Source organism: Callorhinchus milii, unplaced genomic scaffold (assembly GCF_018977255.1).
Source record: "Callorhinchus milii isolate IMCB2004 unplaced genomic scaffold, IMCB_Cmil_1.0 Scaffold2, whole genome shotgun sequence".
Classification (NCBI taxonomy): domain Eukaryota; kingdom Metazoa; phylum Chordata; class Chondrichthyes; order Chimaeriformes; family Callorhinchidae; genus Callorhinchus; species Callorhinchus milii.
The window spans coordinates 88,454,561-88,481,504 of NW_024704743.1; the positions used below are offsets into that span (position 1 = coordinate 88,454,561).

General features: G+C 42.4%; 1 protein-coding gene across 1 annotated transcript in view; it reads left to right on the forward strand.

Annotated features, from left to right (window-relative positions):
• Nucleotides 1–3,346: 3,346 nt before the first annotated feature.
• pip4p2 (phosphatidylinositol-4,5-bisphosphate 4-phosphatase 2) overlaps nt 3,347–26,944 on the forward strand; it is a 34,358-nt gene continuing 10,760 nt past the window's right edge. The window contains exons 1-3 of the mRNA XM_007912003.2: nt 3,347–3,492; nt 15,678–15,826; nt 26,304–26,410. Coding sequence (XP_007910194.1) covers nt 3,384–3,492; nt 15,678–15,826; nt 26,304–26,410 — 365 coding nt within the window. The 5' untranslated portion in view covers nt 3,347–3,383. The remainder of the gene's footprint in view (nt 3,493–15,677; nt 15,827–26,303; nt 26,411–26,944) is intronic.

Here is a 26,944-nt window from a genome sequence, read left to right on the forward strand (position 1 = left end):
AATTGGGCAAAGTCTCAGACCAAGTTCTGAGGTGGATTTCGATCAATTGCTGCTTTAGGTATACTTGGAGCTTTCCACCAGTGCCAATACTGCAGCGAGTGGTCAATTTCTGAAGTAACAGCCATATCATTCCTAACATTGGAGGCAGTATGTACATCTACACTTGTATTTTGCAGCGGTGGCTCCCAAATCAATCAGTTCCTGGAGCAAAAGGAAGCCCATTAACAAGGCCACCGACAGGCTGAGTAACCAAAGTTGTTTTCTGAAAAGTAACAATAATTATTTATGATTCTCACACGAAAGAAGCAATCATCCATTGTTCCAGATTCCTGGGTTTAATTTTCACCACTCTCTGTTTGCAATTAGATGCAATTAGATTTGATTTCCACTGTTTCTAGAAGATATCTACTCCCTACATTTACATTTTAATGACTCATTGTTTTGCCACATGATTACAAATGACTTAACTGTATGCCACATGCGTGGGTACAGATTAACTCAGTGGTCTTTCATTCATTTAGTTTATTCAAGCGTGTAGACTGAGATTGATTTCCTGCTCTTCTCAGTCCCTGGAACTGCTTTCTGTTAATCCTCTGATAATTGTATCCTGAAATTTGCCACACTTTAAAATCACATATATTTTAACAGTTCAGAAAGGTACTGAAGTGGGGAGCATGTGATTGTATTTTTTTTAGTGATAAGGGCCACACTGGCTATATGTTACAAAGAATGTGTATAAATTATGAAAGTGAAAGTGGCAGGCAGCAAGAAGAACTAACTAGGTTTCTGCAATGTTATAAAGGGGCATTAGTGACAATTTATGGAATGCCCAGGCATACTCGGCTTCTGCAGGATCTGCAATACAAATACCCAGATACCCCACTTCACAGTAAATCCTGTTCAGCATTTTGGGACATCCTCCCAATGTGAAAGGCACTATATGAAATGCAAAGGTACAAAGGAGAAAATAGATTCAATCCAGAACCACAATAGAATATTTCATAGCAGCTGACAGCAATGGGAGTTGCACTAGATAAAGAAACCTTTGAATCACCTATAATAATATGGACTTGCTCTGATCATAAGAAAAACATAGAAAGAAAGACAACGAATAAAGAGGAACTTGATAGATACGTTAGATATTATGAATGGTTTAAAAACTTAGAATGCAGCTATGTTTTCTGCTGTCTAGAAAATTCAATAACATAGGGTCAAAACTTCAAAATAAGGACAGCAAAAGCGAATGGGAAATGTAAGAGAAAATTTCAGGAACTGGATAATAAACATGTAAAACAAACTACAATGCCAACAAAGGAACAAGGAACTGTCAAGGGTTTCAAAAAAGAACTAGAAAAATAAAAGGAATTAGGGTTATCAGATGGTGAGAAAGACATGTCAAAGAAACTTAAGAAGGTGGATGAGTGGGCTAAATAAACCAAAGATCTACCTGATCCATACCATCACAGTTTGAGTTCTATAGAGAAAACAAATTAATTTAGCACAGACATTCTCCAAACAAACAAGTCTTTGCTCTCTCTATGTAAATAATCTAAATAGTACATGTGGCTCATTGTGGCTTTTGCTCTCCCTCCCTGTATAACCTTCCTGGTTAGATAAGCGCATATTGCATGCTTTATCTCTTTTCCTTCCTATTTCTGTTTTGTTCTCTTTTGAGTGCTAATAAAAGCAAGTATTTTGAATTGAGACAGTTTGGTTCATTTAAAAAGTACTTGGAATTTGCCCAGTTTGCATGCAGTAAACTTTGGGTTTGATATCACAAGTATAAAATTCTCTTGGTTAGTCACTTCAATCACCAACATGGAAAAAACCACTCTGACCTTGAGATCGCATTTACAGCAGCTAACGTTCTCACTAGTTACTTTGGCTTCATTCAGTTTTCAACGTTTGGCATAGTCTTTCTCTCGATTTAGGCAAAGACAGTTTCAATTCCTAGAGCTTCAGTACCATTTTGCTGAATTTGGTTTGAAATTCATGATCAAATATCAAACATCTCATCAAGTGAGGCAACCCATCAGTCAAATCAAGATTGAGTATTAGAAAATTCGTCATCCTAAAAAGCTTGATTCTGACAACGCTTGATCCTAGAAGATCCAAAAAGCGATCTGCTCCCTTGGTGCTCAAATTTCAATCATTTGTGACAACTCGTTCTGTTGTCTCATCAGTAAGTGCACACTACCAAACAAAATGCTATCCACAAAACATGAACAGACAGATGTTGATAACTACATCCCTACTGGTGATTATAATAATCCTTACATTTGGTATAGTACCTTATCGCACTGTCGAAATGTCTCAAAGCACTTCACAGGATTTACTGTGAAGTATTGTGATTCTGTATTTATAGGTAAACATAGCAGCTAATTTGCACACAACAATTTCCTACAAACAGACATGAAGAGAATGATCTATTTTATCTGGGGGGGGGGGGGGGGGGGATCTTGGCCAGAACACAAGTAGAAACCTCCTTCTCTTTATGAGTAGTGCCACAGGATCTTTTACGCCCACCTGAACTGAAACCTCAGTTTAACATTGAATCCAAAGAATGGCATCACCAACAATGCAGCAAACCCTTCCCCCAGCACGAGCCTGGAGTGTCAGCCCAGATGTAGCTTGGACCTTCTGACAGCCTTCTGACTCAGAAGCACGAGTGCTGCCAACTGAGGCCAGCGAACACTTGCTCAATCCGCAATCAATCTGCACGGTTGTGCATAGGTTGGATCATGTCAGAGCGATGCAGAATATAATGAAGGCGAAGCTTTCACAACATCTCAATGATACCTTTCTGTCTGGTTACCAATTTATCTTCAGAGAGAAAAAAAAGACGTTAAGGCCTCTTAAATAATAATAATCCTTGCATTTGATATAGCGCTTTTCACGTCGGGAGGACGTCCCAAAGCGCTTCACAGAAATACACCGTAAAGTGAATTGACTGTATATTTGTGGGCGAATGCGGCAGCCAATTGCGCACAGCAATGTCCCACAAACAGTCGTGGATTGAAAATGACCAATTTATTATTGTTTTGGGTTTTGGAGGGATTATTATTAGGCTCTGTGTGGAGTAAGGAAACTTGCCCAAGGTTTCGCCCTCTGCCTGGAATTAAACTCAGGTCTCTCACTTGCAAAGCGAGTGCTCTAACCCCTGAGCCACAGGACTCTTCCCCTCTGTGGCTGAAAGTGATGGGAAGCCCTTCCTCCCGCGTGGCTGAGAGCGATATATGAACCTCTTCCCTTCGGATCGAGGCAAAGTCCTTCACGTCCTCTCGGATTAGTTTAAAGTCCTCCCCTCCCCTCCCCCCCCCTCCCCGGCACCGCCTCCTGCGCTGTGTGAGCGCTGCGCTGTGGCTGTGGCGCTGTGTGCGGGGATGATGGCCGCTGATGGGGCGGACGAGCGCTCGCCCCTGTTATCAGGGAACAACTCAGAAACCAGCACACCCACAACACCGCTGTATGTGGAGGAGCCCAGCCCGCGGGGTGAGTGCACTCATATAGGTAGATATGTATGTACGGGTGTATGCCATGTCATGTACACGGCAGCTGCGGGGGATCACCGTGTGCTTCACTGCTGCGATCTGCACGAGAATTGGCTCTCAGTGGGACAGAGGCGTCGGTCTGTCCCTCCGCATTGCCGTTCCCACCGTCTCTGACGGTCTGACGGTCTGACCGCGGAGAGGGGAGAGGGGGGGGAGAGGGGGGGAGGGGGAGGGGAGGGGAAGGGGGGGGGAGGGGAGGGGAGGAGGGGAGGGGAGGGGGGGGAGAGGGGGAGGGGAGGGGGGGGGGGGAGGGGGGGGGAGAGGGGGAGGGGAGGGGGGGGGGGGAGGGGGGGGAGAGGGGGAGGGGAGGGGGGAAGGGGAGGGGAGGACGGCAACAACAACGCTTTACCAGCAGCATTGTACAGATCCGAGCTGGGATCCGGCACCCGAGCCCCGGGCAGATTGACCCCCCCCTCCCTCCCTCTCTATCTGCTGCTGCTGGTCCTGGTGCTGCTGGTCCTGGTGGTGCTGCTGCTGGTGCTCGGGCAGAGCTTTTTTGGTGTAAACACATCTGCATTATCTGCGTGAGGCGGTGCGAAGTACATTAATGCATCTCAGCACCGCACCCGCCGAGCAAACACTGTAGTCTGTCCTTACGTAACTGCTCCTGTGCTCAGCCCCGGCCCCAACCCCCCCCCCACCCTGCCCAACCCCCCCCCCGCCCACCCCGCCCCGCCCACCCTGCCCACCCTGCCCAACCCCCCCCCCCACCCGGTACCAACCCCCCCCCCACCCGGCCCCAACCCCCCCCCCACCCGGCCCCAACCCACCCACCCAACGCCCACCCTGCCCAACCCCCACCTTGCCCCACCCCGCCCACCCTGCCCCACCCACCCAACGCCCACCCTGCCCCACCCCGCCCACCTTGCCCCACCCCGCCCACCCTGCCCCACCCCGCCCACCCTGCCCAACCCCGCCCCCTGCCCACCCTGCCCACCCCGCCACGGCCCACCCTGCCCACCCCGCCACGGCCCACCCTGCCCACCCCCACCCTGCCCCCTGCCCACCCTGCCCACCCCGCCCCTGCCCACCCCGCCACGGCCCACCCCGCCCCCTGCCCACCCTGCCCACCCTGCCCACCCCGCCACGGCCCACCCTGCCCACCCTGCCCCGACCCACCCTGCCCACCCTGCCCCGGCCCACCCTGCCCCGGCCATGGCAACTTTCACTGCCGCAGGATTTGGTAGAACTTCATTCTCTCTTGGTTTTTTTTGAAACGCATCCAAAACAAGACCCTGCCGCTTGGACTGAAGGAAAACTTTTGTTGTGACGCTCAGTGGGTGTCCTTGGAGGCTGTGCTTTCAGCCATTACACCCCCACTCCGCCCCCAAAAAACCGATGGAACTCGCAGCCGGAATCCCCTCCTCCTTCCTCGTCTTCAGATCGCGCCCTAAAGACCTTCCACTTTGACCGGACACCTCCCCACCGCCTCTCCCAGCACAGTGTCAGGCTCGGCCACTGTTAAAGCGCTCCGAAACGCTACCCTGCGTGAAGGGCGCTATATAAATGCGATAAGTTGTTGTTTTACAAAGCTCTCATTTGCAGAATCTCCGGATTGATGATCACCGATTGCTTCAAAGACAATTTTCAACAATCTGGTTTTAAAGGATTAACCAACTGAGTCATTATTATAATACAAAATTACATTTCTATAGCGCTTTTCGCACTTTAAAGGACGTCGCAAGGGAGCTGAACAGACATGGATTAGGACCCGAGACAGAGGGGTGCTGGGTGTCAGGATCATGGAGCGTTCAGGGCAGAGAGGGTAGGAGGGTGGCCGAAGGCACGGTCGAAGAGGAGGTTCTTGAGGTGTGCCTTGAAGGAGGTAAGGGAGGGAGCGAGGCGAAGGGAACATGGGATGGAGTTCCAGGAGGTGGGGGTGGAGGCTGAAGGCCTGACCGTCGATGGTGGGGCGGCCCAGGTTGGGGACATGAAGCAGGCCGGAGCTTGCTGAGTGGAGGGAGCAGAAAGGTTGATTAAGGGGTTAGCAGGTCGGAGAGGTAGGAGGGGCAAGGCCATGGAGGGCCTTGAAGGTGAGGATGAGAATTTTGAACTCAATCCTCTGAGGGATGGGGAGCCAGTAGAGCCAAAGTGTATTTGGTAGGCAATTGTTCGTAGAAACCTAACCTGTTTTTCTGGTAATGTAGTGGCAATATGTAAAGAAAATCAGCCTGAACATTAATTGGTGTACTGGACCAGGGTGGGGGAAAAACAATCTGAGTTTACATTACTGATTGCTGACCTAATAACTTGTGCTGTAAAGTAATAATACTTCTACCACTCTTCTACCCTCTCTGCCCTCCAACCTCGCTGATCCCAACACCCAGTACTTCTCCCGCTCGGGTCCTAATCCCTGACCATTCAGCACCATGGGACAACCCTCATTCATGCCTTCATTGCATCAAGGCTCGACTATGCAAACTCACTGCTTGTCGGCCTCCTCAACTCCTCCCTCCACAGGCTACAGATCATCCAGAACTCTGCAGCCCATGTCCTCTCCCGCACTAGGCTCCACGACACTATCACCCCCATCCTTGCCCAACTCCACTGGCTTCCCATCACACAGAGGATACAGTTCAAGATCCTGGTTGGTCCTCACCTTCAAAGCCCTCCACGGTCTTGCTCCCTCCGACCTCCTAACCCCCTACTACCCTGTTTGCTCCCTCTGCTCAGCGGGCTCCGGCCTGCTTCACGCCCCCCACCTCACTAGCCCCACTATTAGCAGGCGGGCCTTCTGCCACTCTTCACAGTAATGTGAAGTCAGATTGTTTTTCCCCCTCCTTAGTCCACCCAGCTTCTGGAACTCCATCCTGCAGTCCCTCCGTCTCACCCCCTCCCTCACCACCTTCAAGACCCTCCTCTTCGATCGTGCTTTCGATCTCCCTGCTTCCCCCCCCTGCCCTCCTCGACCCCCAACTCGGATCCGTAACTCTGTCTGTCCAGCGCCTTGGGATGTCCTCCCCACATAAAAGGTGCTATACAAATGTAATTTTCTTGTTGTTGTAATAATAGTCTTTGCAGTTTTGATATAGAGTATTTCACTTCAGAAGGACATCACAGAGTGTTCCAGGAACCATTGTAAAATATAGTGACTGTGTATTTTGTAGACAGACACGACATCCAATTTGCACACAGCAATATCCCTGAGCCATGAAGTGAATTATCAATTTTAGGATCACATAATAAAGTGCTATTGAATTAGAACAGTTAAACATTCTGAGACACATCTTCTCAATTATGTATTGAGCAAAATGTAATTTAGTTTTTAATGGCCAAAAAGGGCAAATGGCCTGCTCTGGGGTCTCTGGTGCAACATAGCTCAGAGCTAAGAAACGAGTGAGAAAGGCCCAAAGGCTCTTCTTAACCCTTCCTCCAACTTTTGGGCAAGCAGCTGATCTGTACTCAAAGCCTCACCACAACACCTGGTGTTGAGACGTCTTCCTGTCATGAAAGGCACTATACAAATGTAATTTTGTTGTTGGTGGTGGTGATGATGTGCTTCAGGGAATGCTTTGAAGAGCAAGTAGAGGAGTGGGATTGGATTAAGTGGTTCATGGAGGAAAACACCAGCACAGAATTGATGAACTAAATGGTCTGTTTCTACGTTAGGAACTCGTAGGAATCATAGAATCATACAGCACAGAAAGAGACCATTCGGCCCATCGTGTCTGCGCCGGCTCTGAAAAGAGCAATCCAACTCAATCCCACTGGTCCGCTTTCTCTCCATAGTCCTGCAATCCTGTCCTCCCCAAATACCCATCTACCTCTCTCTTAAAAGCTGTTATTGAATCAGCTTTTGAATTCTATGCCCCTATTTATAAAACCTAGTATCCCGTATGCTTTTTTAACAGCTTTATCTACCTGTCCTGCCACCTTCAGAGATTTGCTTATATGGACCCCCAGGTCTCTCTCTTCATTTGTATTGTGTGCAGTTTGGTCTCCTTATTTAAAAAAGTACATACTTGCCCTCGAGGGGGTGCAGCGTAGATTCACTCGGTTAGTTCCTGGGATGAGGGGACTGACCTATGAGGATAGGCTGAATAAACTAGGGCTGTATTCTCCAGAGTACAGAATTAGGGGAGATCTTATTGAAACATATAAGATTCTTAAAGGGCTGATAAAGTAGACACTGAGGGTCTGTTTCCCCTGGTACGAGAATCTATAACCAGTGGTCACGGTCTTAAAATGAAGGGTCAGCCTTTTAGAATAGAGTTGAGGAAACATTTCTTCACTCAGAGGGCTGTAGAAGGCTGTAGATGCTCAGTCCTTGAACATTTTCAAGGCTGAGACTGATAGATTTTTTAAAAAAAATAGAGGGATTAGGGATATGGGGATAGGGCAAGTAATTAGAGTTAGGTCAGAAGATCAGCCATGATCTTATCGAATGGCAGGGCAGGCTCGAGGGGCCGACTGGCCTACTGCTCCTAATTCTTATGATCTTATTTGTCCCCCTTAAGATTGTACCATCAGCTTATATTGCCTCTCCTCATTCTTCCTACCAAAATGCATCACTTTGCATTTCTCCACATTAAACCTCACCTGCCACTTTTCTGCCCATTTTACCAATCTGTCTAAGTCCTCTTGGAGTCTGGTACTATCCTTCTCACCATTAACCACTTTTCGTAGCTTAGTATCGTCTGCAAATTTGGAAATCATGCTCCCTATATCCAGGTCCAGATCATTAATATAGATCAGAAAGAGCAGTGGTCCCAATACCTACCCCCGAGGGACACCACTACACACCTCCCTCCAGTCAGAAAAGCAACCGTTTACTACCACTCTCTGCTTTCTGTCTCCTAACCAGTTCTGGATCCAGTGAAACTCCAACTTGTGTCACACTGCTCCATGTTGCCATACAATACAACACAAATTACATTTGTGTTGCGCCTTTCCCATTGGGGGTCATCCCAAGGCACTGGACAGTTAGGGATTTGGACCCGAGCTGGGGGTCGGGATTGGGGAGGATGGAGGGCTGGGATGGGAGGAAGGTAGCCGAAGGCTCGGTCCAAAAGAAGGGTTTTGAGACACGCCCTGAAGGAGGCAAGAGAGGAACCGAGGCGAAGGGAATGTGGGATGGAGTTCCATAGAGTTGGAACAGAAAGGCTGAAGGCTCGGCTGCCGATGCTGGAGTGGGCCGGGCGGGGAAGGTGGAACAGGCCAGAGCCTGCTAAGCGAAGGGTTGATATGGGATCAGCAGGTCATAGAGGTAGGGGGGGCAAGGCCATGGAGGACCTTGAAGGCCATGTGTTGATGGTCGAATAAATTTAGCTACATTGAATGTAAATAATCCCTGGATCGGGAATAGTGCCTATAACGTTGAAATATCTCAAAGTGCTTCACAGCAAATTTCTTTAAAGTGTATTTGGTAGGCAAACACAACAAACAGTCTGCACAAAAACAATGTCCCACAAACAGCCATGAATTGAATGACCATTCTGTCTGTAGGATTGTTATCCAGGACATCGGAAGAAACATTTTCTCTTTTCGGATACTGTGTGGGGTGTTTAATATCTGCCTGCACAGGCAGCGAGACCTCGAGTTAAAGCCTCATCTGATTGTTGGCAGCTCCAACAATGTAACCAACTCCCAGCATTATATTGGAGTGTCAGCCTGGACTATAAGATCAAAATATTAATGTGTGTTTTAAACCCAACCTCCTAACCCATAGATGAGAGTTGTACCAGCTGAGTCCCACTGATCTTAACATTACATGTTTAAGAGGACCCTCCATATCATTAACAGTGAAAGTATAGATGGTTTATTTTCATATGTACAACTCCTACCTCTGACTTAGGCAATTTAACATTATGCCTGAAGATTTGCAGGCATAATTGAGCCAAAAGTACAAGTTCTACAAAAAACATTTACTCCCACATTCCAAAATGCACAATAAGAATGGGAAGAAGAAAGATGATAAACTAAATGTGAAACAAAAATAAAATAGCTAACATCAAAACAGACCGAGATTGAGGATAAGGCAAGGAAAAGAACAAGGCAGACACAGGTAAAGTTTTGAAAATGTTTGATTTTTAGTTAAAAATCATTTTGTATTTATTTCAGTGGGCTAGTGAATACAACAGTAACAGAGGAATCTTGTTGACATGTCAGCATCAAAGGGTCTAAAGTGAAAGCGTACAAAGCTGGTCGGCCCATGGAAATGGAGGGGGAAAGGGTCCCAAAATGGGATATGTAATGTGATTCCCTGTTCGGGACAAGGAAAACATGGAATTGTATGGATTGTGCTCTTCTTCACCAAATATTTACCTAAGAATAATTGTAGAATTAAAACATTGAAATTAAAAATCAGTTCTAGCAACTAGCAATCAAAATCTAGTTTCCCTCAGTATTAATATTAATAATCCTTGCGTGTGCTATAGAGCTTTATCGTGTCTTTGAGATATCTCAAAGCGCTTCACAAAATACACTGTAAAGTGAATTGACTGCATTTTGTGGGTGAAATTTTAAAATCCAATTTGACTCCAATTCACTTCTGTAAAGGCTGAGGGAGAAAACAGTCTAGAAGTCAGGGGCAGGACAGCGTTTAGTCCCAATCGTTTTGTTCAGGACAGGACAGTGAATAATCATATTCTCTGTCCTTGTAATAATTCTCACATCACGTACCACAACTTTTTGCCATGGTATCTGTATAGAACTTCTGGGAATCTAAGAGTAATAGGGTACAATGGATGTGAAAAGGAATTTAAAATTTTGATAATGACTTCACAAAGCAGTTGTAGTTCTCATTCATAGTGCCTAATTGAAAATTGTAGTGCATGAAAGCATTTGACTTTGGAGATAAGATGTGGTTCTACTTAGAGGAGAAACATGCCCATGCTCCTTCTTGAATGGCCCACTCAAATGCTATTCAATTCAAAGGAGTAAACTGTTGTGAATACCTTTGTCCAGCAAAGATAGTTTACCTTAGAAGAAAATTCACTTGTTCAAATGATTTGTTACACATGTTTTGAGCAAATTTGATACAATCTTTATTTTGTCCTCTTTGCTTTATCTAACAATTAGCGTACTTATCCTTGTCTTTAATGTAGCGCCTCATCTTGCCATTGAAATGTAATTGATATGTCTCAAGCCACCACTCAGGATTTTACCGCAAAGTACAGTGACTGTTTATTTGTGAACTGCGGCAGTCATTTTTAACATTCACCTGAACAGGCAGTCAGAACTTCGGTTTAACGTCTTGTCCAAAAGGTAGCACTCTGACAATGCAGCACCCCATTACAGTGTCAGCCTAGACTATGAACTCAATGACCAGATGTGGGATTTGAACCCGCAACCTCCTGACAGGCGAGGCTACTGAGCCAGGCTGACACCTCACCTTATACATACATATATGCACCGCCACTGTTAAGAATTCTGAGACGCTACCCTGAGTGGAGGGCACTATATAAGTGTAAATTGTTGTGTGTTTATGTATATACTTAAAACATTTCTGAAATTTGTCAAAATATCTCCCTGGTAGTTCTTGACTCGCTTTGCCAGTGAGAGACCTGAGTTCAATTCCAGGCAGAGGGCGAAACCTTGGGCAAGTTTCCTTACTCCACACAGAGCCTAATAATAATCCCTCCAAAAAAACAAAACAATAATAAATTGGTCATTTTCAATCCATGACTGTTTGTGGGACATTGCTGTGCGCAATTGGCTGCTGGGTTCGCTCACAAATATACAGTCAATTCACTTTACAGTATATTCTGTGAAGCGCTTTGGGACGTCCCCCCGACGTGAAAAGCGCTATATCAAAGGCAAGGATTATTATTATTATATGTGCATTTAAAAACTGCACACATCAACTGAGCTGTTGAGGATCTTACATTCTCTGCGTCCTTTTCATGTGATTTACGTGAGTATTAGAATCCTTTGTGACATCACTGAAGGATTATACTGTAATTATTAGCAATTATAGTATCCTGTGATCGCTGGAAGTTATTCTGAATTGTGTTCGGAAATTTGCTTTCTTCTGTAGTAATGTAACCAATTATAATTGAACAGGGATAGGAATCGATAGCTTAAGTATTGATGTATAAAAAAATTCAAGTTTTTAATGTGAGTGAATTAGCACACGCCCACACTTTATTTTCTTCACTGCCTCATCCGCTCCTTTTCTTCCATTGTGGAGTCCTGAAGCTCAGTGGTTAGAGCACTTGCCTCGCAAGCGAGAGACCTGGTTTCTGTTCCCGGCAGGGCGAAATGTTGGGCAAGTTTCCTTACTCCATACGCCTCAGTTTACCTCGCAGTAAGTAGGAACCCAGTTGTTAGTTGATTGGCGTATTGTTTTTCCGGGGATAATAATCCTTTCAAAAACATAATAATTTGGTCACTTAATCCACTACTGTTTGTGGGACACTGCTGTGTGCAATTGACTGCCGCGTTTCACCCACAAATATACAGTCAATTCACTTTCCATTATATTCTTTTCTCTTTGACCGAGCCTTCAGCTCCCCTCTCGACTCTCTTCCCCCTCCTCGCTCCCTCCCTTCCCTCCCCTTACCCTGACCATTTCCCCCCTCCTCGCTCCCTCCCTTCCCTCCCCCTGACCATTTCCCCCCTGCTCGGGTCATGACCCAACTGTGCAGCGCCTTGGGACGTCCTCCTGACGTGAAAGGCGCTTTATAAATGGAATCTTGTTGTTGTTGTTGTTGTTGTATTCTGTGAAGCACTTTGAGATGTCTAGAAGATGGGAAAAGCGCTAGATCAAATGCAAGGATTGTTATTATTACCTTTCAATCCTTTTAACTTTCAATCTTTTGAAACTTTTTTTGATCAGAACATCTTAAATGAAGAAGGGCAAGGCAGTATGTTGGCATAAGTGATATAGGTTAACATTTTGGGCCGGGCCCTTCAAGATATCTGCTCTGCTGAAGAGTTATTCCAAAAATATTAACTTTTTTCAGATGATAATTGATCTGTTGCAAATTTCTAAGATTTCTGTTTTATTTCAGTTTTTCAATATTTGAATCTTTGCAGTTCAATATATGAGCACATCTAGCCAAGAAGACAACATAATTACTATTACATATTATTGTATTTCAACAACAAGATTACATTTGTATAGCGCCTTTCACATCGGGAGGACAGGGAAGAGTGAACAAACTTGCATTTTTATAATGCCCTTGACTTGGGTCATTATTTGGGACTTGGGCATCCTTCCGACATGAAAGGCGCTATACAAATGTAATTTTGTATCGTGTTATATTATTGTCTCCATTCTCTCTTTAAATATTCTTGTGGGATTTTTAGCATACAGGGACCTCGGTTTAACATCTCATCAATAGGATGGCATCTCCAGCAATTCAGGGCTCCTTTACGACTGCAATCAAAATCTCTGCCCAGGCTATGAGTTTAAAGTTCCCACGTTGGACTTGAACCTATAACCTTTTGACCTAAAGTTGAAGGTACTACCAACTGTTTGATGTTTACAGATATCAAAGTCTTCAGTATCACTACAGTACAATGAACACACCCACACTCCCACCGCCATTAGCATCCTGTCGTTTATGGTCGCATCCTGTTGTTCATGGTCTCCTGTGAGCTAATTCAAAGCTACTTGTGCTGATTCGGCTGCTTCCTGCGTAAAAAAAGGCTAATGTCTGTGTCGTCAGGTTGCCTCTGGTGTCACTTCCTGCAATCATCTGTTCTGTGGTTGGAAAGGTCACTGCGACTTGTTTGTGGAGGGGGTGATTCCTGCTGCACCTTTTAAATATAACACACATGTGCAGTTCCATGGAAGTGGCATCAGCAGTGACTTGGCAATTCAGAAGTTAGCCATAATTTAGCACTTCGCTCATGATGCGATCACCGAACTATTCGACCCAGAGGGAAATGTTGTAATGAGGCTCCCCTGTATTGTAGAAGACAATAACATGAAATATTATCCTTAATAATAGACCCATGGTCACTGCCCCATCCGTCCCTTGAAAGCCTTCCAATCCAGTCTTTGTAGAACACTCTGAAAAGTTAGCCTATGTGACAGGTATTGTTGTTGTCGTAATTAAATTCGACTTCACATCAGGAGGATGTCCCAAAATGCTTCACAGAGCTGGATGGGCACTCGATCTGGGTTGGGAGCTGAGGGGGTGGGGGTTGTGTTATTGCCTTTGATCTGGTCTTAGTCTTTAGCAGTTTACATTTCTCTAACACTTTATCATGTTGAAATGACTATAGTGACTTTTTGTAGGAAAATGCAGCAGTTATTTGCACTAGCCAGCTCCCACAAAACAGCCACGATTTAGTTGAATAGCCAATTAATCATGAGGATTTCTGCACAGGATAATTGCACTTGATCAAACTACACTTGTGTGAGTGGACAGAATTGGAGATGATGCCCATCCCCCAGTGGTGCAGAGGCTGCTATAACTTGCAGTCTTATCACCGAAAGAAAGATCAGTTGGGTAAGGGTAGTTTGTTTCTGTGGAGCCACATTGCAGCAAGAGTCAGTGCACCATTTTTGTTTCTAAAAAAACGTTTCTTATTGAAAATGGTCTTTTCCCTTTCACATGAATAAAGGAGATTTCTTAGGCTAAAAAACAATGTTTTGGGAAAAATGAGAGAAAAGATACAGTATTGTATTTTGAAGATGTATCAGCCCTGTTACTTGCACTGAAGCATGTGTATGTGTGAATGAGTGCGCATGACAAGGTCATTCTGCCTGAGGTGTAAAGCTTGTGCTCTCTTGTGCTCCAGTTGGTTTTGAATAGGAGGAGTTATTTGATCTGCTCTTTTTGTATTTTCTTGAGAAAAGTGCAGTGGTGCTACAACTCAAGTCCTCTCAATTTTAAATACGATTTAGCCTATGCAGAAAAATCACTTATGACAGGCATACAAGTAGATTTTGAATCACTGAAAGCTTCTATGAAACCCAATTTAATTTATTGCTATTCACAAATTAACCTATTCAATTAGACTGCAATCCGATTACAGTGGCTGAATTCCTGAACGATTTTTTTTGTTTGAAATAGTATTTTATTTCTAAGCAGCTTTGGAGTCTACCTTGTACCACAGAGGGCTTAGCTCTTGGCTTGCAGAGCATCATTGCACAACCTAGCCAGCTATTGTTGTTTTCAACGACTAAAGTAAAGTTTTAACTTCCCTGTCATTGTGTACTATACAATTGTAAACATTTACTCTACCAGTTTCGCTTAGTGGACAACACCTCTGTGTTGGCTCAAGTTTTGCACTGGGATTTGAGCTATCCGTCCAGGCTGACACTTCAGAACAGCATTGATGTTTTTTGTAGCCGGGTTGGGTAGCTGATGCCTGTAGAAACCTGTTTGACAGTCTCCAAATTAAGCTGCTGAAAGTTCCACAGTTTGCGAAGATTCTGTTTTTCTGGAACAGAATATGCACTCTTTATTTATCCAGAAGGAAGCACTCTATTTATCTAATTCTAGACAATATAGACACAGATTGGAAAGAGTTGAGGCTTGGGGACACCAAAGAGAACGTTAGCATTTAACTGTTGACATTTAACAACAACAATTGAATTTAAGTAGCGCCCTTCATGCTGGGTTGTCTCTCAGAGAGCTTCAACCAGTTGAAGTGGCTTTCAACCATTCTGCTTTCACTGTCTGGAACTCCATGTAAGAATTCCTCCAATTCACCTGCTCTCTCCCTATGTTTAAAACTTGCTTTGAGACTTACCTCTTTGACCATGTTTTCAGTCACATTCCACAGCCCCCACTTTCCCCAGCTTAGATGCCCAGCAAGTACTTTGAGATGTCCTTCCAACAAGAAAAGTGCTATGTAAATTGTATTGTAAAACTGTCCATCTGAAGAAGAGGAAGGTAGGACTTCATTTTATCACCACATCCAAAGGATAGCACTGGAATGTCATCCTAGTCTGCAAGCTTAAGTCCCAATGTGGGGCTTGAACAAATAACAAATAACATTCTGATTCAAAGGCTGAAATGGTAATATAGACTTTTCAAAAGCTTCAGCGAAATTTGCAGATATGACAAAATTGCAGGCATATTACATTCAAGTGGGTGAAAGTGTAGGCCTGGCAACAGTGGAAAAACAAACTTCCATTTTGCATTCTTGGATTTCAAAGTAGTGACCTTGTTTATGTGAATACTTACAAGTTTTGTGGTCTTTTTGCTTTTTGTCTTTATCCAGGAGAGCTCCCACCTCCTTACAGTCCAGTGGCCAGCTCTGATGTGGGAGGAGTACCAGTAATAAACTGCCGTGTGTGCCAGTCTCTGATCAATTTGGAGGGCAAGCTCCATCAGCATGTTGTTAAATGCACTGTTTGTAATGAAGCTACGGTAGGAAAATCTAAATCTTTTTTAGTGGCATGACTTAAAAAGCAGCATGCAAAGTGAAGCGTACAATGCCCTGTATGAGTGCAGTGCTTTTTTCCTTTCACAAAAACTGCTCAACCTCTCTGAGCATTGACAGAAGTTTGGAGCTTGTAAAATTAACACTTTCATGTATACATGTATAATTGCATACAATGGAATTCAAATAATATGAACTGTAGAATTTTGCTTAAAAGATAAAGACAATTTAGGAGGTAAACTGGATAGAATTTTGGTGTACAAAGTGATGGATGGTTATCAGTGAGAGAGAGTATTGTTTGATATTTGTTGAATATTGGGACCACCGCCAAATGGATCACAAGGCTTTTTCTGGTATTTTACTGAGAATATGGAAATAAGAAAAAAAGGTCCATTGTGCCTATTCCCTCCACAAATCAAATACTGTTAGGACTGTTGTGAACTCTGTCCAACACTCTTAGTCTTTGAGAGAGTCGACAAACCAGGTGAAACTCTGAAATTTGTCACTCTATCGCTAAGATGATGAAGCAACACTTCAAGATATCAATCTAACCTTGTAGAGTTGTGTTCTATAGTCAGCAAACTCATTTATTATTAGTTCCTGCTGTTCACCAAGCAGCATTCCTTAAACAAATATTTATCCAACTTACATCAACAACATTAATTACTTTTTGTTTATCTCACCAATGTTTTGAGAGGGGATTTTTTTGTAAGCATGAGCTTTGCAAGTTTGGTTGTTGTTTTCTGCAAACCAAGGTAAATAGCCTATTTACATCAGCATTATCATGCCTATCGGTATTAAATCAGCAATTCTGGGTTTTATTGTATGTAGGGTCTCTATTTGTATTACTATTAGTTACACTGTGTACAAAAACAAGGATATGTTAATACAATTTATATTTATGTAGGGCCTTTCAGGTTGGGAGGTCAACTCAGTGTGTTAGAATGGGCATCCGAGCTGGGGTGTGAGCCAAGGAGGGTGGAGAGGGAATGATGACCAAAAAATGTTCAGAGATACTTTTTGAAACGTGCCTTGAAAGCGGGTTGGAAGTGAGTGATTTGGAGGGACTCCGGGCTAGAATTCCAGAGAGCGGAGCAGAACTGCTGACAGCCTGCCTGAGGGACATGATAGAGCAAGGGACATGAAGCAGGCCAGTGTTTGCTGAACAAAGGTAGCTGTCGAGTTGGTAGGGTTGAAGGAGGTCATAGATGGAAGGTAGGGTAATACTGTGAAGGAACTTAAAGGTTAAATTCAGGTATGTTAAGTTCATACAAGGCTTTGGTTAGCCCAGTTGGAGTCCCGTGTGCAGTTCTGGGCATTCCATCACAGAATAGAGATTAGAGCCAATGAAAGGGTTAAACATAAGTTTATTTTGATGATATCAGGAATGAGCTAGGTTTGAAAACTTGGCTCTGTTTTTCAGTGAAGGTTAAGTGGGGATTCAATGGAAGTCTTCAAAATTCTGAAAGGTTTTGAAAATTTCGATCGTGAAAGATTTTTCCTGCTGATTGGTAAATCAGGGTTGTTACTGGTCAAGTTGAGAGAAAGTTTAGAATAAGCTTTTTCATGCAGAGATTCATAGAACATGAATGCTTTGCTAAATTGGCTGCTGAGGCTAAGGCAATAAATGCTTGAGAGGGTACTGGATAAACATTTGAAGAGGAAGAGTATAAACAGGTGCAGGAAATTGGAATTAAGAATATTTGGCTCTATATAGCACCAGCATACATTTGAAGGACGGCAGTGTTTCTGTACTGCAGATTTTTTTTTAGCACAGTGAGAATATGAAGTATGGAATGAAGATAAAGGCCCAAAAGGTCCTCACCGGCAATTTCTTGATTTACGTGCCTCTGAATGCTGATCCATTTTATTGATAGCATTTCACAATATGCAGAAAATAATAGATTGTGATCTAGATGCTGTGCGTATGTTGTGTGCACAGAATCTGTTTTAAGGTACCAAATAAAAGTTAATACATGAATTATTAAAGTGAATTTGGCAGCATGGATGGGGAAAGAGCTAAAGGAAAGGAATGGGAATAGTAAAGATAAAGGGATATTTCTCAAGTTGGTGGTTTATAGTCAGCAACATAACAATTTAGAATAATTATAAACAGTTGAGGATTATTGTCGGAAGATATAGGGTCAGGATGGAAGAATATTTTTTACACAGAGGGTCGTTGGGATATAAAATTTACCACAAATAAGTGTAGTCAGCATTTAAAATGGAATTAGATATGTACTAGAATAAACATAATAACAGATATGGAGAAGTAGCAGGGAGACAGGATGGAAGTGGAATAAATAGCTCCACTAAGGGAGCAAACACCAAATATGATCAACGATTTATGCACAAAACAAAAACATTGGAGATAAATTCCACCTAGGTCTATACTTAATTTTTTTTTAGAATTTCAGAGTAGGCAGAATTTGGAAATTAACATTACATTTCTTATAATAATCAACTTCACAATTGAGACTGGATTTGTCAAATTCTTCACTTTGTGAAAAGATAGTGTAAACAGTGTAAGTCTCAATCCGACTGAAATTCTTCCCCCCCCACCCCCCCACCCCATGTTGTCTTCTAAAACTGTAATTAATCCATAAGTTATTGATATGCATTAGCTTTCTAGATGAATAATAATCCTTGCATTGATATAGCGCCTTATCATGTTGTTGAAACATCTCAAATGCTTCACAGAATTTACTGTAAAGTGAATTGACTGTGTATTTTCCAGGCGAGAACTTGCACTTGCACCTGGTGGTGGGGGGCGGGGGGTGGTTTGGACAGGACAGTTTTACTTTGAAGATCTAAGATTTTAGAATAACAACTTTTTTCAAATTAGAAAGTGGACTGAATATGGCACAGTTTAACTGCAACTTTGGGTTTGAGGAGAGAGTGTATTTGCTGAAGAGCTATGAAAACACTTCTTCTTGTCAATTAGCTCTTGTATCTGTGTAACAAGTGGAACACTCGACTCCTGAAATAGAAACTGTGGTCATGCAATTATAGCGTCTACTCTTGTAAAACTGGAATCACAGTGGGCACTGTAGCACACTGTGACGTATAACTGGGGACTTTCATTAGTGGTTAAAGTGAGTCAGAATAGTCAATCGTCTATTTAGTTGTTAGCATGGAAGAACGTCATGCTGATCTATATTGCCTGCTGCTCCTGGTACTCCATCTAGTGAGGCCTCAAAACCATGCTTGTCAGATGTAAAATAATAATAATCCTTGCATTTGATATAGTGTCTTATCACTTCTTTGAGATGCCTCAAAGAGCTTCACAGAGTATACTGTAAAGTGAATTGACTGTATATTCCTATCACCATGCTTGTGGATTGAGTGACCAAGTTATAATAATAATTTTATTTTAAGGGATTATTAGCCCTGGATGACCAATTAGTGACTTATCATTGTTTTGGGGGGATGGGGGGTGGTAAGTGAGGTTTCCTTGGAGCTGAACTGTCTCTAAGGTGACATTTTTAATGGAATGTCAGAATCGAGCCAGACATCTGTGGCGGTCGCCATAGTCCGCTTCCTGAGCCAGACGGGTCCACAGTATTGCAGGACACTGCTGATGACTGCTCAGCCAGCCTGGCTCATTGAAATTGGAAGGGTAGACCAATGACTGGGGGCATAGATTCTTCTCACCTGGCTTCTGTTGACCCTGTAAGCCAAAGCCTTAACAGATTCGGTGGTCTTAGTTGGATGAGCTGTGGTAAAACTTGCCAGATAGTGCTTTCAATAGCAAGCTATCATTTTATCTGGGAAAAGAGATGGAATTTCCATGTGTTGGTGGAATGCATGGAACTTTCAGTTTGCTTCGGATACTGTTAAGCATGGTGATAGGTTTTCAGATGTGTCAGACACCTGCCTGGCAAAAACAAAACAGCTGGTTAGTCTCCAGCAGATAAACCAATGCAGACTCTAGGGATCCGAAGCTTTAGCTCTTGCCAACCTGCGTCCCTCAAGGAAGAAAGTGTGCATTCCATTACATTACACAGGAATTTCCAGGTGCAGATGGGATGCATGGATCTTGCAGCATGGTCTTAAGCATCCCTTGAGCATATTGATGGGTTTCTGAATGTGTCAGACACCCAGCTGACAAAATAAAATTCTAGTTCTCCTTCCTCCTGTCACTTTTAATCTCTCCAAAGTGAATGGAGTTCATTCGTAAAGTTGAATGTATGCCTTGACACTTTTCTTGATCAGATACTTTGTAGCAAATAAAAGCAGCGCGCATGCTTGAGTGGGCAGGTAAATCAGATTTGAACTGTGCAGATTCAATGATAAGAGTAAAAGCAAAGCGATGGAAAGAAAACCCAGGTTTCAGTTTGCTGTAGTAACAGGAAGGCCTTTATGTTTTAAAATTTGTGTTCCCAATACACACAACTAGTAGAGGATGCTGTGGAAGAAGGACCAGGACCCGAGCTAGTTTCCTCCTTCTTAACCTGGGAAGGCAGGGACCCATTTAGCTTCCTCTGCTGACACCAGCAAACTCAACACAGCCCAGGATTTGAACCAGGAAGCTCAGGTCTGTAAATTACAGCTGTGTCCAATACATCATCTGGGGCTGCCCATGACGCTGTTCAACTCACAACAGCTACTTGCCACAACCAGGTTATTGATAAGTGGTACTTAACAAATTTTAATTGATTCAACATGGGTTTCACACTGAGGCTTTGAAAAGTCTGTTTATATGCTGCAACCATAACATATTAACAGTTTCAAGCAGTTTCAGTGAAGCACTTTGAATTGTCTCAATGAAGAGACAAAGCACAAGGATTATTGTTATTTATAGTTCCTTTGTATTGATATTGTAATTTGTCACCCTTTTACTATCACCACCTTTCCTGGTAGTTTGTTACACAAGCCTATCATTCTTTAGACTAAGACCATTCGCCTACAGATATACAGTCACTGCACTTTACAGTAAAATCCTGTCAACTTCTTTGAGACGTTTTGACGTAATAAGACATTATATTAAATGCAAATATTATTATTAAGATTATATTAAATATCCTCCTTTTCTGTTTGCTTTTCTTTTTTCTTTTTTGAGTTTTACACACAGAATCTTCATTTTCTAAATCTTACATAATTTTAACCACCACTGTTCATACACTCTCAGTCTTCTCTTTTCTAGAGAAAAATGTCTTAGGGAAGCTGATTTTCATAGCTCTATTCACTAGAAGTTATTTATTTTACTGTGGAATTCTGAGGATGTATTTTGCAGGAAAGGCAGTGACATTGTTTGACTTTTTAAAGCATATGGCTGCTGCTTTTATTTTGTTGTTTATTAATTGATCTTTAATGCATCAGTATGTGAACTAGAGAGCAGATTGTGGTAAGGTACAATGCCCATCTGAAACCATATCCTATATATGGAACGAGAAGAATATACATTCAGAAAGATTAAATATTTAAGAAATGTATGAAAATACACCAAGAACATTGCTCTAAGTGTTCAACAAAATCAATTAATCATGGGAGGCGGACGGGAGAGAAGAGTCCCTTTTGGCACATAATTGAGGTTCTACTGTATAATTTTCACCTACAAAATATATAATCAATTCACTTTACAGAATATTCTGTGAAGCGCTTTGAGACATCTCAATGATGTGATAAGGTGCTATAATCAAATGCAAGGATTAATATTATTATTATAAGCTTTTATTAATGCCTAACTGATGCATTGTTTCCTTTTTGTGGTTTAGTTTTAGAACCCCGGCACAGTATATAGTACATGCAGTAACAATACATTTTATGTGAAGTTGTACTTTATTGTTTCATGAATAGATGGGTTTCAGTAATAAAGTTCACTTGATGGATGTTTATGGAGGTAGTTACAACTAATATTTTGTCATCTGGTGCTGAATTTGTCTACAAATACTCAGTTCCTACACGTTACCTGCTACCAACCTGCCAGCTCCCTCCGTTCAGCGGGCTCCAGCCTGCTTCAAGTTCCCCAAATACATTTTGAAAAAAATCTATGGAACATATTAATCCTTATAAAATGCCATTCTGTACTTTCAAATCTGCTTCTCCAATGGTAAATAATAAAATAGTTGTTGCATTTGATTTTGTGACTTTCACTTCGGGAGGACATCTCAAAGCACTTCACACAATTTATTGTAAAGTATAGAGACTATTTTATAGACAAACATGGCAGCCAATTTGCTACAAATAGTAGTGACCCACAAACCACCATGAAACTGAATGGCTAATTTTATCAATGGGATTGTTGGCACTGGGAAAATCTCTCTTTTCAATTTATTCCATGGGATCTTTAACATCCATCTAAGCAGGCAGATAGGACCTTGGTTTAATGCCCTCCCTGAAGGTTAGCACTCCAACAATGCAGTGCTCCCTGCCTCGGATGTGAGTTCATATTCCTGATGTGGATCTTGAACCCACCACCTCTCACTAAAGGCAAGAGTCCTACAGTCTGACGCCCTAAACTGATGATCTGTTTTAGGGCAATTTAATTTAAATCATATTTGTGCTGTTGTGAAAGGGTTTCTGTTTTTTAGGTGAGGCAGATGAGCAGTATATGGAGTATATTGGAGCTAAAGCAGCTTGAGGTCTTGTCATTTCCTTTCCCTAATGTTATAACCATTAATAAAGCTAAGTTTTGATTTAGACATTAGAATTCAGTGTTTGAAACCTTAAATTCTAATGTTCAATGTACTGCTCCCTTTCTTGAGCGAGTCCACTGACCAGATGTCAGAAGTGTAACAATTGTAATACAAGTAACATGACAACACAGCACAATAACAACATATTGCAATGATATAGCACCTTTCACATTAGGGTGACAGCCCAAGATGCTGGACAGTGAAGGGTTCGCACCCGAGCTGATGGTTGGAATCAAGACCCCTTGATGGGGCCAAGGGAGATGGGGGTGGGAGGATGACTGAAGGCACAGAGGAAGGTCTTGAGAAGGGTTTTGAAGAAAGCAAGGGAGGATACAAGGCAAAAGGGTTCCAGAGTGGAGTTACAGAGGGTGAGAGCAGAAAGGCTGAAAACCGTCGATCGTGGAGTGGGTAGGGCGGGGAAATGAAGCAGACCAGTGCCGTGAGAGGAGGGAGTTGGAAGGTTGGTAACGTTTTAGTAGGTCCCAGAGATAGAGAGGAGCAAGACCTCGGAGGGCTTTAAAAGTGAGGATGAGGACCCTCTGGGAAAGCGGAGTAGGGGGAACCGAGCGAGGATGGGAGTGATTGGCTCATGGAGCTTGGTAGGGAAGAGGATACGAGCTGCAGAGTTCTGAATAATCTGCAGATTTCTGGAGGGAAGAGTTGGGAAGCCTGGTAAACTGGAAGTTAGCATTGCCAAGCCTGGCTGTGATGAAAGCATGGATAAGAGTCTCGGCAGCCTGAGAGAAGAGGTAGTGGCAGATGCAGACAATGTTTTGGAGGTGGAGGAAGGCAGAATGGGTCAAGATATGGATGTGGGGTTTAAAGGACAGTTGAGGGTCGAACAAGACACCAAGATTCCATACTGGTGAGGTGGAGAATGCATCCATGAATAAGTGATGCTGTCAGCACCTGAGCTGTTGGGAGCCAAGCCAAGGAGGGTCTTCTTTTGGTCGACATTCAACTGTAGAAAGTTAGCTCTTGATGTCTGTCAGACATTCTGTCAGGACAGTAGTGGTCCTGGAGTCGAGGGTGGAGGCAGAGAGATGGAGTTGGATGTCATCTGCATATGTTTGGAAGTTAATCCCATGCCTGTGGGAATCTTTAAATATTAAAGAGGAGAGGACCGAGTCTGAGGAACACCACTCATGACAGTGCGAGGGCTCGAGGAGATGTTGCTGGTGCATAGCACAGTACAACAGTCCATTTCTTTCAGAGTAAGTACATTAATGGAACATACTTCAGTGGGGCATATGAAACAACATTACACAGTATTCAGAATTGGAAATGTTTTATAGATTTGTGCCCTGAATGTTGCAAATCAAATAATCATAAATCAAAACTGAGATGCCATCTGCTTCCCGATTTCTTCCCGAGGAATTTTTCCTCTAAAGATTTAATGTGAAATCTTACCAAAGTATTTTCTTCTCCACTGATTCTTCTCCTAGGCATATGGCTAAAGTCCCTTTTTCCCCATCGCCCTTTACATCTCCCTTCACTTTATATTTTGGGAATTAATTCTGCCAGGCACTACAGCTTCTTCAGTTTTTGTCTCCAGATGGATAATTAACCGTTTAAAAGTCTTCTTTAATATCTTTGTTTGTCGCAGAACTACACATTATTTTGCTTTTAGCTACAGGAAATTAGTACAGAAAACCTCTGTTGTAATGCTCCCGGTAAAGCATTGACTAGTTTATAATTTTGGTGTTCTATTGGCCTGTGCTAACTGGAAGCTTGGTGCACCGGTCTTCCAGCACCGACTGGCCAATGTCTGGGTCATCAAGTCGTCACTGGCATTTCTTTCTGCATGCTTACTACGTGTACTTTGAGGAAGTAATATCAGTGGTGCATTCTGCATGCAGTACAGTTTTGTGTACACGCACTGATCTTGATGAATAAATCATCTGTACTATACGAATCACATCCTCTCCCACCAAGCAGGGTGTTAAAAATAATTAATTGCAGTTATTTACTTTATGTTTGACTACAAATACAGTCACTAGATTTAACTGTATTTACCGGGAAGTGCCTTGAGATGTTTTTACATAAGATAAATGCAAGGATAATTATTAATTTCCCCAAAATTGTTACAAGCTCATCTTGGGCACTGCATTTCATAACTGGAATTTTACTACAAACTTTGCTCTTTATTCTTAACAGAACTTGCTACTTCAAGTCACTTATGTATTTTTATCTTACCTTTATATGAAATTGTGAATCTTTACAATAACCTGCACTTATATTGAAATTTCCATGTAGTTTTCAACGTCTCTGTGGTCTTGACAGATATTGTGAGAGCTCAGAGCAGGTAGAAAGAATAGAGAACTAAGGATGCTGAGCAGAAATACGGTCAAGAAGATATAATTTTTTAGTAGCGTTTTGAAAGCAAGGGGAGAGGAGGCAATGCGAAAACATTTTGGACGAGCGCTCCATAAGACAGAATCATAGTAGCTGAAAGTTCAACCAATAATACAGGGTGACCAAAAAGTCGTGATATCATTACAATGTCAAATAAGTCTTAAAGAATTTTTTTTTAGTTAATAGGTCGATATCACAACTTTTTGGTAGTACAACACAGATAGTGAGGAATGAGCAATAGACATGGTTTGGAAGCATGGAATATCTGCAGGAGAATAGGGCTGAAAGAGATTTTGCACAGGTAGAATTTTGTCGTTGTTAATATCAGGTTTGACAACAAGCGGTTCGGGGCTTTCTGGTTGATTGATCACTCATTGTGGATCTTGGTGTAGGAATCTATCAAAAACTAATTTTTTATTCCTGGTGATCATTCTTGTCGTGCATGTTGTGTGGACATTTCCTGGAGTTCTCATTAATGCTAGTTGAAATTTTAGTCACCCAGAAAGTCAGCCCCAAGTCATTGATAATCATAACATGACCGAGGGATTACTTGCTTCCCCTTCACCCGGAGTCTTGGCAGACTCTGATCCTCTACAGTTACTGTAGCATTTGTATTCCAAGTGAAAGGAGCAGTTGTCAAAACTACCTCCGGCATAGCTCAATTCAGAGACTTACGTTTTGTGAGGAATCACAACTCCAAACCTCAATCTAGTCATTCCCCAGTGTATCATTTTGGTGCATTTCTGTGAATTGTTTTGAATTGTAGTCATTGACAAAAAAAACTCTAAATAAATTAGATTGAAACTCCATCCTTTTTTTCAGCAAACTACTAATGCAGGTTATAGAACATAGCTGTCAGAAGTAAAATTTGTCTCCTTGGTTCCCTCGTGTGCTAAGCTGAGGCTGTTTCTGTGAGGATGTGCGATTTTACAGAACTTAATGTTTTGTTACAAAGATGCCATTAAAAACCTAGCCTTAGTATATTCTATTTGCTTAGGATTTTAACATTCTGAGAGAAATGCTTCAGTTTTTACATTTCTTACTCCAAATTCCTTTGTTTACCTAGCACTAAGGAAGAAACCGGTTGTTACTTAATGGGCAAATCCATTCCGGAGGTAATGGTTTCTGTCGGTGTGGTTAGCAAGTGGTCTGATCTTCTCAGATATTCCTTGACTCCAAATTACACTGCTTGCTTGCAAAGAGTGTGATTGCTGTGTGGGCAGCAGCTTCTACACTATAAACAAATTCAAGTACCCAGGTGTTCATATTGTGTGAACAGCCATTTTCAGTTACACAGTGCAATCATTATTTACTCTCTCCTAACAGATCTGTTAAAATGTATGACGTGTATTTCTTCTAACAATATTTGCTTGAATAATTTTTCATTAGAAATGTACTAGTATGTATACACTATTTTATATATATATATATAACATATATTTTAGAAATAAAAGTATATCTTCTTTTCCAGCCGATCAAAAACCCTCCATCAGGAAAGAAGTATGTACGATGCCCTTGTAACTGTCTTCTTATCTGTAAGGACACCTCACGGCGTATAGGATGTCCAAGACCTAACTGGTTGGTATTATGCTATTGCCTTCTAGTTAATAGGAGTCCAATAATTAATTCTAGTTTGAATTTTTCGGCAAGCTTTCAGAACAAACCATAATAGGATAGGCATAGAGAAACAGAGACGGAAAATGAGGCAGAGAAAGTCACAGATACATCAGAGATACAAACACTCATTCAAAACAACATAGTTACATCAGTAACTAACATTTTCCTCCTACTGACATACATTCTCAAGGAAAGCCTCCTCTTTATTGACCAATCTGGGCAAGGCCACTCCACTAGTTTGAAATAAAAGGTCACTAAACAACAAATGTTCCATCTCAGCAGGGGTAAATTAGAAATTCGTGAAGGTAATATAGTACTGCAATTTTCCCTTATTTCCTAAGTATTTGCATTCAATTGTACATTATGAATGAATTTTTTTAAACGTTGCTGTTTTTTTTCCCTTTCCTAATCTGGCACTTGGATCATCAAAACCATATTCACAGATGGTTTCCATTAAAGTACTTGGGCTGTGGCCAGATTTTTTTTCTCATTGTT